Source organism: Cheilinus undulatus, linkage group 13, assembly GCF_018320785.1.
Source record: "Cheilinus undulatus linkage group 13, ASM1832078v1, whole genome shotgun sequence".
Classification (NCBI taxonomy): domain Eukaryota; kingdom Metazoa; phylum Chordata; class Actinopteri; order Labriformes; family Labridae; genus Cheilinus; species Cheilinus undulatus.
Window position 1 is genome coordinate 14,111,850 of NC_054877.1, and position 17,487 is coordinate 14,129,336.

General features: G+C 39.8%; 1 protein-coding gene across 13 annotated transcripts in view; it reads left to right on the forward strand.

Annotated features, from left to right (window-relative positions):
* The window catches only part of LOC121520598 (receptor-type tyrosine-protein phosphatase mu-like), a 284,435-nt gene that overhangs the window by 202,712 nt on the left and 64,236 nt on the right, over positions 1 to 17,487 (forward strand). For 9 of the 13 annotated variants that reach the window (XM_041804124.1, XM_041804128.1, XM_041804125.1 and 6 more), the window contains exons 16-17: positions 837 to 866; positions 16,469 to 16,746. In XM_041804124.1, the coding sequence (XP_041660058.1) occupies positions 837 to 866; positions 16,469 to 16,746 (308 nt within the window). The remainder of the gene's footprint in view (positions 1 to 836; positions 867 to 16,468; positions 16,747 to 17,487) is intronic. The other 4 variants (XM_041804130.1, XM_041804136.1, XM_041804135.1 and 1 more) reach the window with 1 other exon arrangement.

A 17,487-nucleotide genomic window follows, 5' to 3' on the forward strand; every position in this document is an offset into this window, starting at 1 on the left:
AAAGCTCTGCAAATATTGTCCCCCTCTTTTGTCCACAGCGAGACTTCAAATAAAACACTGTCAGTTTCTGAGATTTCTCAAGTGGAAGCTGGTTTCTTTTAATATCTTGATGTTCAGGCCGAAAGTTAGACTGAGTATTAGCTGTACTTTCTCTTTTAATGTTAGACATCTTGTTTTGAATTCTAAAGTAAAGGTCAGTGCGGTAAATGGAGCAGATGAGTGGGAAGACATAGGTGTGTGCCAATCTAATATCAATGTTCCATTTTATTTTCGACTGTAATATAAAATCCTTGATTTTCCTCGTCCATGTCGGCGTAGCTCACAATCAGTAGGTGGGTGAGAAAATCAGCACACGGTATTGGAATTGTTTTCAATTAGCCTTAATCAAAGCAGAGATGGAGACGACTTCATTGGTTGAATTTGTGTAATTTGCGGTTACCAGCAGGGAATGAGGAGTTGTGTTTAGACATCCAGACGTCTCATTAAGTTTCCACCTTGGAGGTCAGATATGATCTTTTTTTATAGGTGTATAAAATGATGTGTTCATAAAAGGAGGGGCTGCCATCACATCTTATACCAGCTCAGTTTAAGTCTAATTAGAGAGTTTCTGTAACTGTACTAAGGCCCCGCCCCCTTTTGCAAAGCATGACATGACTCCAAGCGATCACCTGTGCCCTCATGATCACTAGTTTACCTCCACGTATGCCACCATATCTGATTTTGTTCATTTCGACTCTTTTTTCAAACATTAATATATTTTTACTTTTTCTTTCCTTTTCATTCCATCCCCTCCCCCTCCTCCACTGCTTAAATCCTACCACCACCCCAATCGGCAGAAGAACCTATCACTCCTACACTTACTACCTGTAAGTAACCACTTTGTGTAATGTTAGTGCCATGCTTTTCACCCACACGCTGTTTCCCATGCATGCAAACAGCCATGTCATCCTCCTCCCGCCCGGAGCTATTACAGAGACCCAACTGTAATCTCTGCAGGAGGAGCGGAGGACGCCACTCCGATGCATCTCCACATCACGCTGTATGTCACATTGGCACGGCTTCTGATGAAAGCACGCACCCCCATGAATTAAACCTGACGCTAAGATGCTAATGCAGACATAATTCCTGCTCGACTTTTAAGGAGTTTGTTTATGAAATGATGAACTAAAATGCCTTAATGATTGTACGGCTGCCAAGCTCATCTAGCGAAAGGGAAAAAATCAATGCAGGAGCTGCTGCATTTTTACTAAGTGTGAATTTTTTATTTGCCTCCAATGATTTCATCTCTGTTGACTTGTCAAAGTTAGCTTTTTTGATGTGCCTATCACAGTGCATCTTTGCTGTACATGTGCCCAGAACCTCAATAAGCAAGGCCAAATATTTTGCATTTCATGCACTTATTTATCCAGCTAAAACAGTCGATAACTTTATGTCAAATCGACTATATCTGCTGCTGTCACATTGACAAATTCAAGCATGAGCGAACATTTTGATGCAACTAATTTGGCTCCATGTGCATGTGATCATTTCAGGTTTTCATCTACCCCTACTCCACTGTTTTATAAATCCAACTCCTTTCTTTTTCTTTCCAAGCATGGTTTGTTTTTGGGGGAGGGGGGGTTATTGCACGTCCATCCCATTGATTCCCTGGTGATGTTGGAGTTGTGTCTTAAGCTGGCAGCACCGACGTGATCACAGAACAGCCTCCTTTCTATTTAGCTGTCTCCAACATCATGAAACAATAGCAGCAGCGCTGCTTTAGTCGCTCTTAATATAAGAGATGATTTCAAATCACACCTCTGAATGGTAAAGAAGCTTATTCTGCAGCTCTGCCTTCCCCGCTGAAGCTCACAGGCTCCCTCTGTAAGGTCTTTGTGATGGATGCCGACTAATCTGTCTTGAGATGGCTGTGATCAGAGGACAGAATGGAGGCTGCCTCACATCAAAGAACATCTCAGAATACACCTGGAGATAATACGACTCCGTGTGTCACTCATATTAGATCACAGCTGTCTTGAATGGAAAGCCCCGGTGACTTAGAGGAGTGGTGGCATAAAAGCTGAGCGCACACATTGGCCGAGCTAAGCAGGGGAGGCGAGGTTGTCAGTGAAACAATCAAAACATCAGTTTTGTGTTTTCAATTCCAACATGCCAACATGGATTTATTCAAACATGCATGCAAAGATGATGTCTACAATAGTGAGATTTCCAGCAGACAATTGGGGATTTTGTGGTTAAATTGTACTTGTTTTGTATTTTTTAGAATTACAGCTAATAGGAAAGTAAGTCTGGAAACCTGCTCACCTTGATTGACAAGTTTATCTCTGCCAATTTAAATACTAGGAAGCACCTTCACAAACTCATGTATTTTTGACACCAGCAGCATATCACACACGCTTTTCTAAAGTGTCAAAATGCGTTGTAGGTTTACTGTTGAGATTTTAAAAAGAAGGGAAGGAGTTAGCTGTGAATGTTGTGACTCCTCTCCAAAGCTGCCAAGATAACAGCAAAATATACCGATAAGATAGAACAAGGGATTAATGATCCCCTTTGGGAAATGTGCCATGACAGCTGCAAATACTAATAGATAGAGAACGACACGCTTATGAAACATAGGAATAAATAAGACCTGAACACCTGAGATTTTTTTATTGTTCATACCAGTTGCCAGGATCTTTGTTAAAAGTCATGATACTTTCACTTTTTTCCTCTTGTTTCAATCTGTGGCACACTGCATGCTCATTATTTTATCTATTACATGTTATATTCACCTCTGTAGCAATTTCTAGAAGGAAACAAGTGACAATAAAGGTCTTATTATAGATTTCATGCTAAATTTATCAGGATGCCAACCTCTAGGATTTGGTTAGAGAGTCACTTATCTTTACAAATAGATGATACAGCTGTGCATCATTAGATATTGTAATATCAAGGGATGTTCCTCATTGTCAGAGTTGAAGACCTGCTTATGAAACAAAGATCATTCATTTCCAGATATATAGGGGTTCTCAGTGTCTATTTTTACTTACATTTTCCCCTTTTCCTCCAAATAAAACATGACTCATAGTCTATCTTGGTGTAAATCAGCCTTACTTAAACTTAACAACCCTAGCCAATTCTATTGGGTTGCTGATTGAAAACGTAAAATGCCTAAAACATGACTCATTCATTTTCCTAATCAGAATAGAATTGGTGCTCTTTTTGCTACAAATGCTGGACCTGCCTCTGTCCCACCCGTCTGTTGCCTTTATGCGACCCTCAGTGACATCCGTACGTGCCCTCTGGCTCGACTGAGCCAGAGACAGTAAGCAATTAGAGCGACTCTAAGAGACACAAAGTGACGCTGTTGTCCATGTTGTCAAAGAAGAAATATAAAGACGGGCTGAAAGAGCCTCAGTGCCTTTTAAGTGGAGATGCTCACTAATGAAAGGCTCAAAAATTGACAGACATCTCAGAAAGAAGCATCCGCCAACAATCAAACTAATGGTTTTGGTTTATTTGCTAATGCCTCTACAGGAGTTACTAAACATTTAACACTTAAACTCCTTACTGTTACCTTTTATAGTCTCCATAACATCTGACAAGTTTGTCTTTTGTATTAATGCCGCTGTCATAACTCTTAACCAGGTCTCATTTTCCTCTTTAAAATTAAAGTCAGTTTCACTTCAAACAGGAAGATAAGATGGTACAAAAAAGCATCTTATACTTATTTTTTATAAACTTAAAGGAGAATCTTTACTACTTTAGTTGCAGCAAATCAAGGTCATCCATCTGTTTCCTACACCCCTTATCCCATGAAGGGTCATAGAGCCTATCCCTCATTGGGGAAGAGGCAGGGTGCACCCTTAACTAGTCACCAGTCAATCACAGGGCTGATGTATAGACACAAACAACCAGACATGCTTAAACTCACACCTACAGCCAATTTAGAGTCATCACTTCACCTTAAAAGCATGGTTCTGCTCTGTGAGAGGAAGCCGGAGTACTCAGAGAGAACCAATGCATGCACAGGGAGAACATGCAAACCATGCAGGATTTGAACCAGTAAACGTCTCGCTTTTGCTAACCCCTTTGCTGGTGTGCAGCCCGAAAATCTGGTCTGATTTGACAAATACTTCCACACCAAACAAATGCACACAGCCTGTCTGACTTTATCATCTAGTTGTTTCTGTGAGTAATACAGATCAATAAATCAATGTTTTTGTGCATAGTTCCTCTGGTTCCCCTCATTCTTTGAGGTGTGAGCCTTTTACATTGTAATTGGGAGTGTGGAATGTCATTATAAGGATACCATAATGAGTGCGAAAAAGGATGCGTCAAGTCCTATTAAAGAATAAATGGTTATGTCAAGTGTAGCAAAGATCACATTTTACCCTATATATTTTATCCTGCTGTTCCCACTATGTCTATGCTCATCTCTTTAGGTATATGCTAATATTGAACATGTAACCTAAGTTTATAACATCACATTAATGATAGGCTGCCTTTTCGAGATGCTCTCCTCTGGAGCGTTCCCTGAAGTGCTCCTCTGCAGTTTTGATGACAGCCTTGTTGCCAGCTATAAGATTACAACACCTCTATGATTGATGAACCCCATTAATGCTCTCATGCATTCATCAAAGTCTTTAAAGGCACGAGAACATCCCGCACTCGCCAAAATATGCACTTTAGGTAGACTGCCAGAGGTGACTGCGGGGGCTCGTGCACAAAACACAACATCAGTCAGAGCGCTTATTAGGTATGCAGTTACATGTGTGATCAAATATACAGCCGTCCTTTAATCAGGTGGCCGTACTGGCCGCTGTGCCTGCTGCTGCTGCTGCTGGGGACATGAGAGAGAGATCAATTGGCAGAGGGCAAGGGTTGTGATCGGCTCTTTATTCCTCTGAGAGTCTGATTCATCAATCAAGCAGCAGGTATGTTAAATAAGCGCACATTTATACTTTCACTTTGAGACTGATCTGTCACGCTTGGAGAGAGCTCTGCAAACCTCAGTTATGATCTGACTTGCAGATTTTTTCCATATAATTAATCAATTTATGTTACGTTTTTTATTTTTGGCCTGAGAGAAGATGGAAAACCAAATGACAGGGAAAACACCCCAGATTTAGCTTACAAATGTTAAGTGTAAAACTAAAACATTAGTGTATTGGAGTAGCATTGGTGTTAGCATCTTTGCTAACAGTTCCCTCATTTTGGAGCTGAAAAGCGTGTTCACCTCTATTTAGTTCTGATGTTCAAATTACTTATCTGTGCCACTTTTTAACCCCTTTTCATCACAATTTTTTGCCATAATTGACCCATATTTGCCTCTTTTAACCAATTTTTGCCACTTGTCACCCATTTTTGCCAGTTTAAACCCATTTTTTGCTTCTTTTTAACCCCTTCTCACCACTTCAGCCACCCAGTTTTGCCACTTTTTGTCCATTTTTGACACCTTCAACCAATTTTTGCCACTTTTTAACTGCTTTTCACCATTTTTGCCAGTTTTTTTTTAACTGTTTTTTGTCTGTCTTAACCCAGGTTTGCCACTTTAACCAATTTTTCCCTGAAAGTCATTTCAGTTCCATACTCTTTATTCTTTGGCATCCACATTTGTGCATGGCTTAGCTATGAAGCCTGACATTACTTTCCAAATGGTTTAGTCATTGTGCCCATCCATATTGTAAACATTACCAAATATACTTATTCTGTCAGATTACCTTTAAAATAGATTATGACCCTCATTGGCCCCCCATTTAGCTGGGCCCCAGAAAGCTTCTGCTTTGCCCCCCGTTATAGGCAGCCAAACTTGTGCTGATACACTGCTGACTGGACTTTTGACACGCAATGTTTGAAGAACAGTTTCCTATTTTTCTTCTGCTGTTGTAGAAACTCTTAATCCCTTTTAAAGTCTTCCTCCTAACAGTTTTCACTTTAGGAGCTCTCTTAGGGGCTAAGATACTTGTGAATATCTTTCATCTAAATAAGGATATAGTCTTAACAGTATGGGGAATTTCTTTAAAAATAACATAGTTCTTCTAAGAATTGTCTCTGAATTTTGACATGAGGAGTAAAATTTCCTTCTTAGAAAGCTTTGGGAAAACGGCCCCTCTCAAAGAGCCTGGTATGAATGGGATAGCAGAGCCTACACTTCCCTTTTTTATGCAATATTTCATTCACTGAAGTAATTTTGAATGTGTGACAGGTGTCATAGCCCATTTAAATTGAAATTCATTCAACCCAGAGACCACCACTCTTGACTCATGACTTGAGCCTTCCAGACTGTGTAGATGCTAAGAAACCAACATAGCATCTCTTGATGTCCCTATAAAGTGGTAAAAAATCTTTATTTTAGGTTTGTTGTAGGACAGGTGGCTGTGTTGTGAACCACCAGGCCAAATTTCAGTCATGGAAAACATTTCTAAGTTTATAAAATAAAGCTTCAAAATCATGAAAAACGAGGAAGTGAAACCTGCTCTAGGATGGTGTAGGTGTGAAAGCTGAATGAGAGAGAATAGATAAATTCTCTGTTTTACTTCCATGTGATCAAGGATATCTTCATTAACCCCACAACTAGCAATGCTAATGACAGTTTGTTAGCATCAAGCTACTGAACCTAGATCTATTCCTGTGTCTGGGATCTATGAGATATGCTACCCAGAAAATAACGTACTGTTCCAGAGGTTCTCAATTGGTGTGTTGGGGCCTAGAATTGGGTCGTGGAGCTGCTTCTGATCATGGTTCATAAATGCTTGCAAACTAAAATTGAGCCAAAGAGTCTATGATCTATGAAAACCCTATGGGCACTATATACATATATTTAATTTCACTCCATTAACCTGTGATAATGAGTAAATGTTGGTTGTTTTTATTATTTATTTCATTGTATTTGGATAACAAAGCTGGTTTTCTTATGATAATGTGGTAATTCTTCAAGACCTTTCGAAACAACAGAAGAATGCATGTTATTTTATGGAAAAGTCAAATAAATCAGATGAATACAGGGACAAGCATTCATCATATCATGTTTTCTTCTATCTAAGGTCATCTTTTGGTAATTTTGAGTGGCGTGGCTAAATATTTTGGAAATTTTGTTGGTGATTTGTCACTCAGGAGGTGATGGTTGGTCCTGAAAGTAGAACAGTTGAAAACTACACCAGCCACCAATAGAGCATAATTATAACTCTGTTTCTTAAATATGCTCATTCTTAGTCAGGGGCCTGATTTGATTTTTTCCAGTAAATCCACAGCATCTGAAACATGACAGTGGCTTTGGTTTGACTTTTTTGTTATTAATCATTCAGGGACTTTATCAGCTCTTTTTCTACTCTGTTTGAATAATACAGCAGATGGAGTTTAATTATTCTGAAATACCAAAAATATACAATAACAGGAAGTATTTCACTGGAGACGGACATGTTTGATTTTCTTCTGGCAGGTGGTGAAATATAGTATAGATGACAAACATGAAGAGGTCCAACAGAAGAGAACCCCATATGTTATTTACCAAACTCTGCATTATAAGAAGACCATAAACAGAGAAAAGTGTCAATAGAATGAGCTACTGTTGGTATTTATCAGTTTCTTTCAAATATCTGAAAAGCTTCCTCTTTCCTGAAAACACAGAGATATTTGAATACCCATGCTTTATGAATCTAACTTCTCATAATCACCTTTCTTGTACTCTCTCTCAGAGTGGGAGTCCTACTAAACGTGGCATGTATAACAGAATGTGCTCAGGGCAAACACCTTCATTAAACCTTACAAGCCGAACATGTAGCAAGAATCACATTAATTGGTACAAGCCTCGCAGATTTTTTGCACCTACGGGCTGTGAATGTTGATGAGGACGGGGAAGGAGGAAGAGCAGCTCGAGCAGGGCGAGAGGATGTCATGCGTGGAGTTAAAATGAATACATTTTAAAATGATGTGTCATAGACAAAACCATCTGTCCGTCACAGTCTGACACTATACACAGTGGCTTACTTAACCGCATGTAACACGTACTGGCAGAAGACAGATAGTGTCATTTCCATTTTGGTAAAGTCACACATGGACTGATTTTGCTTAGAATATTTACTGCGTTATTTTACTGTGACATGCAGCTGGAAAAGCGAAGGGAACTTAAGGTCAGATATTGTCGGGCAAATAGAAGATCTGTTCAAAAGTCCAAAAAGTTACTCTTTCAGTCCTTTTCTATCCACTTTTCCTTGGCCTGCATAAAAAATGAGTCACAAGGGGCAAGAGAACCACAGCTATAACAGAATTTGACGGCCTATACTCTGTGCAGATGTTATAGTTGCAGCATGGGTTCAGTGTTTCCATATTATGACACTATATTTGGGTGGTGGGGGGCTGGAAGAGGGGTTATCCCACTTCTACCATTTTTTTTAAGTTTATATTTTGCTCTTCTGCTCATTTTACAACATTAAAATATGCTCAAATAGCATGACTCACATTGTAAATGTTTGACTTTATTCTGTGATCATTGCAGGTGAGCTGAGTGTTTAAGTGCTTATTTTTGTGGAGGCAGAGTATTCTCACCATCATTCTTGAATGCAAGAGTTCAGAAAAATCTAAAAAATTACAGCATAAGAAGCTTGATTTTTAACATGAGATGTTGTTCAGCTGCAACTACTGGATGCCTCTCTTTTGTGCATGGATAGTTATTGTGTTAAAAAAAAAAGAAGAAAAATGTACAAATACAAATTTATGAATGGTATACCTATTTAATTCTAAGTGAATTTAAAGCTACTATTTTTGTGTAATGAAATCATCTTGTTTCATTCTCTGCCCATCTATTCTATCTTTAAAGGGGACATTTTATGCAAAAATCCCTTTTCAGGCTTTTCTAACAAAAATATGTGCCCCTGGCCAGTTCACAGTCCCCTCAAGTACCAGAAAAATCCATTCCCTCATCCCCTCTCTTTCTCCACCTTTCAAAAAATGTGTGCTGAAAATAGCTGCTCTCAGATTTTCCCCTAGTGATGTCATGTGGGGAGTTAGCCCCGCCCCCAGGTTTGGTTGGCCCTCCCCGCTTTGGAGAAAGTTCCACCCTCCTCTCCTGATCCACTTCTCACCTGTCAGCTGAGAGGAGGATCAGATGAGCCACATCCATTTCCTGGGAGGGGCGGAGTCAGACAGCTCATTAACATTTAAAGACACAGAAACAGCTTGTTCTGAGCAGGGCTGAAACAAAGGGGGGTTTTTTTAGACATACTAAAATCCAACACTTGAGTGTTTTTGTTCAGCAACAAACCTAACAGGCATCTTTTGGGGACTTCTGAGACCAATATAAACTTGTCTTATAAGGGTTAAATATGTCTCCCTGAATGCACTCCTGAACTACAAATAATCACACTTAAGTGTGAACGTTTTTAGTTTCTCTCTATTCTTTCCTTAATGAGAAATACATATAATACAATACATAATACAATACATAATACATAGTATTATGCAAGAAGCCAGCTATCTTTAAGTCATCCAATCATAAATCAGTCTTTTAAATAGCAGTTATTGAACTTTCACCACACTTTCCATTGACATTTCAAAATAATTTAGGTGGTTTCACATTAGGGGCCTGGGCCCAGGCCTGCCCCCTCAAAGCAATGACCAGGTCCCAGGACAGCCCGATGATCTGGCCCACTCCAGGTATAATTTATTGATATCAACTCATTAGTGCCGATGCTAGCCTCCTGCCTGACATTTACTGTTTTTTGGTGATTTTGAAGAAGAGTAGAGGGGGCTCCAGAAAGAGAGATCAGAGAGATAAGGAGAAAAGGAGAAGAGGGAGATGCAGACAGGAAGAAAGGGGAAATGCAGAAGAGGTGAAAAGAGAGATGCAGAAGTAGATAAGAATGTTATGCAGAGAAATGGAGAAGAGGGAGATGCAGATAAATGGAGGATGCAAATGAAGAAAAGTGTGACATGCAGAAATAAAGAGATAAAACATGCTGAAAAAGAGAAGAAGTAGATGCAGAAAAGGGGAATAGGGAGATGTAGGAAGGAAGAGGGAGATGTAGAATAGGAAGGGGGGTAACAGGCAGAGATGAGGGAGATGCATTAAAAGAAAAGAAAGATGCAGCTAGAAAGATTTAGATGCAAAAGAAGACAAGATGTTGTTTAACAGAAAAAAGAAGAGGGAGATGCAAAGATAAAGGGGTGATGGTAGATGCAGAAAGAGAGAGGGGAGATGCAGACAGAGGAAAGAGGGTGATGCAGAAAAAAGGAGAGGGGAGATGTCCGAAGACAGGAGCCAGAGGTGAAGAAGAAGAGAAGAGGGAGATGCAGAAACAGAGAAATCAAGCAGAGCAACAACAGTGAACAAGATAAATAAATGTTTGCCCTGGACATTCTTAAAACATTTTTCATGGATATGACTAACATGTTAGTAATAACTGTAACAGTATGTAGTGAATTAACAATAATAGGCATGCTTGATAGAAGACTGGACATTCAAATAAAAGATGGTCCAATGTATGTTATGCCGAAGGAGATAATAAAGGAAGCAATGAAGCTTTCTTCCTCATCTTTTAGAAAATTTGAACAGCTCTAGTCATGACTGCTCAGTCAGGAACCTTCCTGTTTAAAAAGACCCAAGTATGTGGTGTTCAAAGCACAAATTAAAAACAGCTAGTTTTACTAGCTCATAAATCACAGGTAAAGAATGGACATAGACCTTGACTACATTTGGTCAATACAGGAATTTAAGGGCATGATACTCAACAAATGATCTCTAAAAAACATAAATTTAGCAAGATAATCTTGGCAAATGAAGGTAAAAGTAAAGTTTTTATCTCTTAGGCTGTCGAGGTCTTGTTACTTTGCAACACAAACTTCTTTTTGAGAATCCTTGATAGCACAAAGGCTATTTGTGTTCCCGCATTTCTTTTACACAAGCACTCTTGTATTTTGATACTGAATGAGTGAACAGAATTGAAGGACATTTATGTTATTATTTGTTTAAAAAATCAATATAGCAATCAAGTAAGCAGATAAACAGTATTGTGCAACACAGAATAGCTGCTAAGTTCCTAAAAGGTAGCATGTCTTTTATTTCTCTGTAAATGCACAGAAGAATAGATCCATGGATGTGAGATGGATGGACTAACAACCTCACGGAGGAATGTGTTCAAGGTGTTTGAAATGAGACGCAGTGCAAACAACGACAGAAATGCCCCCACTGGGTTAATCAAAGGCGCTTCTGTTGCCCCTCTCAGCTGCATGTCAGTCATCTAACACACACAAACACACACTCTGGCTCGGCATCGCCTAATGAAGCTGTCTTTGTCTCAATGTCACAAGGTTTAGTCTGCTTCAGTGCTGAAATGAGGCCCACCACGCTGAGCGAGAGGTTTTGAAGATCTTGTCTTAGAAGTTGCAGCAGCATCACCTCCCACAGAACCGACATTCTGGCAAACACGTGCAGACATACTATCAGTGCAGCTTCACTTTTTTACTGTAGCTGAAGTCATGGAGTCAGGAGCTGCTCTGCTCACTGAGATCCATACGCTGGGCCTGTCATGTACCACACACTCTAATGAGAGCTGCCTAATATAGTCACCTCCAGTGTTTGCTAAGTCTTTACTTCTACAAACACCTCTGCCATCTGTCACTATCATCCTCTTCATTTGCACATTCAGTAATACTCAAAGACATATGTGCTTTTATTATTCGCCTCGCCTGCTAGCAACGAGTCCCCCTGCATCTTTAGTTGAGATCTTTCCCAGAGCAGCCAACTATCCAGGAATGTGATAAATGATCTATTTCATCAATATGCAAAAACACTCTACTGTACACTTCCTTGCACTATCTCTGCTGGCAGACCCCGTGATATAGTCATCTATCATTAAATTTTCTTTTCTTACAAATGAGGAGAGAATAGCATGCCAATTAATCTTCATCTAACACCCACGGTGCCAAGCAAACATCTGAGTATTGCTGGTGCTTTCCTTATTTTGGCACAAGCGTTCATGAAGCCTCGTTTATCTCCGACGCTGATGCCTCTTCTCAGGACAGGAACAGGGAAATCCAAGTCTTAGCAGAAATAAGAAGAGCGATACAGTATTAAAACCTGGATTATAGCGGCTCCTAATAGTCTTCTCCTTGAGTGCACACAGTGCCGAATCAGTCTCGATATAGCCTGGGGTACATACAGCTCCCCCTCCCCTCCTCACTTCTACTACAATATGAAGCTATAACAGAAAAAAAGGAGACAAGATTGCGATTTTGTTCCTGACTCTAATTGCAGATTAAGACAAAAAAGTGGGTCCGGCAGATGAAAATGTCACTACTTTGTCACTTTGCTTTCTGAGGAACGGATCCACTATTAGCCTCACGTCGGGGCCTTCAGAGCAAATGACTGTTTGAAGGCAGCGGGGGCTTGTTGCCATATGGCACGAGACAGCGACAAAATTGAATAAACAGAGGAGATTTGCGAAAACAAAGCAGCAGGAGTGCATCATTAGACAGCAGTTGTCCGTGAGAGAGATTGCAATGCAAATAGGCAGAGGGGGTCACACAGAGAGTAACAAAGTGTGAGGATCAGTGTGAGGGCTGCCATAGTTAATTCTTACACTGCTCGCTCCCCTCCAGCAACAGAGCAGTGGCAGGAATCAGATAAAGCTGCAGTATGCTTCAACTCAAGCTGTTAACCGCTTTTTCTCCAGTGCATTTTCTATGGAAATATATAGGAGGGTTAATATTGGAGGGTTAACTCCGCTGAGTGGCTATGTGATGTATTATTTATCAGCACTGGGAAACTATTCCTCTGCTTTTTTTGAGAGGTCAAAGATCAGTTTCAGAACGGTATGCCCTCTGGGATTTAAAGCAGAGAACGTTAGCTGAGTCAGAAATTGGTGTAATAGTGGAAAACTGGTCTGGACTCTAAACTTTGTCATTTGTTGAATACAGTGCCTAAAAAAGTATTCACCCCTTAGGTGTTTTACCCTTTTACTGATTTTAGAAATCAATCATTTTCAATGAAATTTAGTTTTTTGACAAAAAAGTTTACAAAAAATCTTTCAAAGTAAAAACAGATTTCTTCAAAGTAATGCCAATTAACCAAAAACATGTAAGGTAAAATAAATGACTGCATAAATATTTACCCCCTCCAGCCAATTGGTGCTAGGAGTGTCATTGTTAGTGAAATGGAGATCACCTGAGTGCAGTGAATGTGTCTCAAGTGTTTGTAGTTTAAAGACACCTGTGTCTGAAAGGTCCAGTCACTAGTTAATCAGTATTCATGGCTACTATTACACCATGAAGCCTAAAGAACACTCTAAGTAACTCAGAGAAAAGGTTATTGAAAATTGTAAGTCAGGAGATGGACACAAAAGAATTTCCAAGGCACTGAAGATCCCCCAGAGGTTCAGTTAGATCTATCATGAAGAAATGGAAGAAATCTGGCACATGTGTAAATCTGCCTGGATCGGGCCATCCTTACAAAGTGAGTGACTGTGTAAGAAGGGGACTAGTGAGAGAGGCCACCAAGACACCTATGACTACTCTGAAGGAGTTACAAGCTTCAACAGATGAGATGGAAGAGACTCTGTTGAAAAAAACTCTGATAAATTCTTGACTAGAGTTCACCAAAAGGCATGTTGGAGACTTCATGGTCAAGTGGGAGAAAGTTCGTTGGTCTGATAAGACCAAAATTATGGCTTTTGGCCATCAGACAAGACACTATGTTTGGCGGACACCAAACCCTGCACATCAACACAAACACATCACCCCGACTGTGGTGGCAGCATCATGCTATGGGGATGCTTCTTGGCATCCAGCCCTGGAAGGCTTGTAAAGGTAGAGGGTGAAATAAATGCGGCAATCTTATTCATTCGGCAAGAGAACTACAGCTTGGGAGAGGATTTATTTTCCTGCAAGACAATGACATCTAAGCATACAGAAATGGTTTAAAGACAACAAGGAGTGAATGTTCAGGAGTGGCCCAATCAAAACCCAGACTTCAGTCAAATAGAGAATTTGTTGCTGGACTTGAAAAGGGCTGTTCAAGCCTGATCCCTGTGAATCCTGACCAAGCTTGGGCTTTTTTGCAAAGTAGAATGGAGTAAAATTGCAGAATCCAGATGTGCAAGCCTGATTGAGACCTGTCCACACAGTCTCAGTGCTGTGATTGCAGTCAAAGGTGTATCTACTAAACACTGACTTGAATGGGGGGAATATTTAAATACAGTACAATACAATAATTTCGCCTTACATATTTTTATTACTTTGACATTACTTTGTAGAAATTTGTTCTCACTTTGACATTTAAGAGGGGTTTGTTTTGTTTTCTAAATAAGCTTTTTTATATTGACCATGCTTGTTTTACATAACCAAAAAAGGTTAAAACATCCAAAGGGGTTGATTTTTTTTTTTTTTTTTTTTTTTTTTTTTTAAGGAACAGTATTTATTGTTACCGGTAATATGAAAGATACCAGTTGGTGTTTCAGCAGTTGTTTCCTTTAGTGACTGATATGATATTTTGAAGTGGATGTAATCAAAAAGACAGGAGTTAAATAAAAAGTCTCATAAAAATGTCAGACAAGGAGCTTATTGCAAAGGAGAAAGTGTGACCGAGCACATTTAATTCATTTGAATATAATAGAAGTATTTGTGCCAAGTTAGAAACTCTAAAACAAATGTTAAAGGGTTAATTATTAAGTATTTTTAAATCATTTTCCAGTCATGTACCCCTGCAGATTGAATTTTTATTCCTGTTGTAAACACATCCCTTTTTCAAGGACTTTGCAGATATTCTGTGGCTGTTCTTTCAAAGAGACGCTCCATCAGCTGGTCAGAGTCAAGTCTTCAGTGCACTCATATTTTTCTCAATCTTGAGCAGAGGGGAAATCATTTAAAATGGGTATGATTCTGAGCTGTAGAATACCAGATTGGGCACTAGTGTTAGACTGTCTTTTATACTTCAGAGCACTTTCCAAACCGGGTCAAGGTTTTTTTTTGCATTAAGTCTGGGGTGTATGCAGAACTGGTTTTATTCAACCATAGAAAGCCAGACACCCTATTAGATAAGCCAGACATTCAGTTTAATATTGTTGTACAGTTAGGTGTCATCTGCAGAAGAAGTAAAAAGAAACATTGCGTTTCTGAGTAATTTTATCAAACAGAAGCAAATAGATGGAAAATTGGTAGGGTGGAGTACCTCAAGGATGCAGCCTTGAGGTACTCCACAGAACAAGTAGGGTTAAAGGTTGAAAGAGACAGAATAGGTACATTCAAAGATATAAAAGTGTAGCCAGTGGAAAGATATGCTTTCCTTGCAGAACTTGCGTAGAGAGAGACCTTAGATCAAGCTTAGAAAAATCCATCTCTACCCTGACACTAAACACATTCTCTCCTATCCTGACCTAGGTTGTGCTGTTAACTTAGTTAGCAACCCTTAACTGTAATGTAATCAAAAGTGTTGAGTTATTGAAAAAATCCACTTCCTACAGTCTGTAGAAATACAGAATAAACTAGAAAAGCACTCAGGGAGTGCAGACCTCCACCATTAGCCCTATCTCCCAATAGTACAGAATCCTTTAAAAAAATGCCTGATGGTGATCCAGATCACTCCCATAATCCAATCAGTTCTTTCTTATGCCATTTCTGACATTTCCTGAAAATTTCATGAAAATCCGTGTACAACTTTTTGAGTTATTTTGCTAACAAACAAACTAACAAATGAACAAACCCACCCGATCATATAACCTGCTTTGCGGAGGTAATTAGACATGAATCAGGCGGTAAACATGTTTAGTTCTGCTAATTTTAACATGGGTGTTACTGGGCTCTCTTGTCTTTTGGAGCCAGCCTCTAGTGGATACTTTAGGAACTGCAGTTTTTGTACTTCCACATTGGCTTTATTTTTGAGAATCAAGTGTGTGCTTGAAGTTTAGTCCTTGAAGTCTCACCTGATGTATAAATGGTTAATAGTTCAAAAGGAAAACTTCAAGTGAGTAAAGTGAAGCCATGACAGGTGAGATTTGAGCCCGGCAGCTGCGTTTACATAAGAAGGAGCCGTTTGAAAATGTGTGTGCATACGCAGGTGCATTTGTGCTTAAGTGTGTGTGCTCTCACCATGCACAATGCTTTAATGGTGTTTGATCAGGAACAGATTGCGTGCAGTCTCCAGCACATCATCCCAAAGTAGGTCAATACAAGCAGGTTGACTGTTTCAGTTCAGTGTTCGCAACTGTGGTTCTTCCGCCCCCAAATACTATAGCTAATTTTAAATCATCAGGGCCACTGATGTATTTGGGTTAGGGTGTCACACCTTTCCATATTCTCAATGATTTCTACTTCACTGCTTGAAAAGCATCTGGAGCCTAATAAAACCTAATGTGACCACAGCCACAGAGGCGCATTAGCTGGGCCATATCTCATTACATCTATGAGTCATCACAACCAGCATCATATCAGATCAATTCAAACACAGTCACTGTTGTGTTTACCTGATTATTTGTTTTTATTTCCTCCTCTTTTATAGGAAATTGGCCAAGAAGCGTAAGGAGACACTGAACAGCACCCGCCAAGAGATGACAGTGATGGTCAACTCCATGGACAAGAGCTACACCGAGCAGGGCACCAACTGCGATGAGGCGCTGTCCTTCATGGACACGCACAACCACACGCTGAACACCCGCAGCGAGTGTGCGCTCACACTCAACGGTCGCAGCGAGTGTGCGCTCACCGTCAACGGCCGCAGCGAGTGCGCGCTCACTCTCAATGGCCGCAGCGAGTGCGCCATGACTCTGAACGGGCGAGGTAAGATGTTGCGTGGCTTCAGACTGCCTACCTTTTCCAGTCGCACACACCCAAACACACACAGGGAGCTGGGGGGAAGCAATTTATTTGGGGTGGTCAGGTGAGAAGGAAATCAGAGTTGGCTGCACAGGAAATATTCACCCTGGGACGGCTTAAAATGTGAGAAACTCAGGAAGCAGGAACACAATCAGCAAAACCTCAGTCATGGTATTAAATCCGCATTTGCTGATTAAAAATATCCATCTTTGCTTTAAGTAATAGAATAATCTTATTTGTTTTGACCTCCTTTTAATAAAATAGTCTCTTTATTTGTCGAACACTGAGAGAACTCAGTGTGAGATAGCATGATTACTTCTTATTGCCTTTAAAGTTTGTATCATTTACCACATCCAGTTGCACAAATTAGTGCAGAAATTGATTTTTAATGAAAGATGTCATAATGCTTCTTCGTTTATTAGCATTTGCCTTCCCCTAATCGAGCCTTCATCCAGTTTGAGCAAATGATTTGACAGTAATTTTGTCACTTTGAAAACTTATATCAGCACTGTTATGGTCTAAAAGAAAGCAACTCCTTCCACAGATTTTACTTTTATTGATAAGAAAGCCTTTGATAGGATTTTCTGGACAGATTTATCCATTTGTTCTTCTTTATGAGGGATTCATCCCTCTTCACAAGCCATACACTGTTTGTTCTGGCCTTTTTAGGCATTCCCTTTATGATCATTCTTGAATTATTCTTTG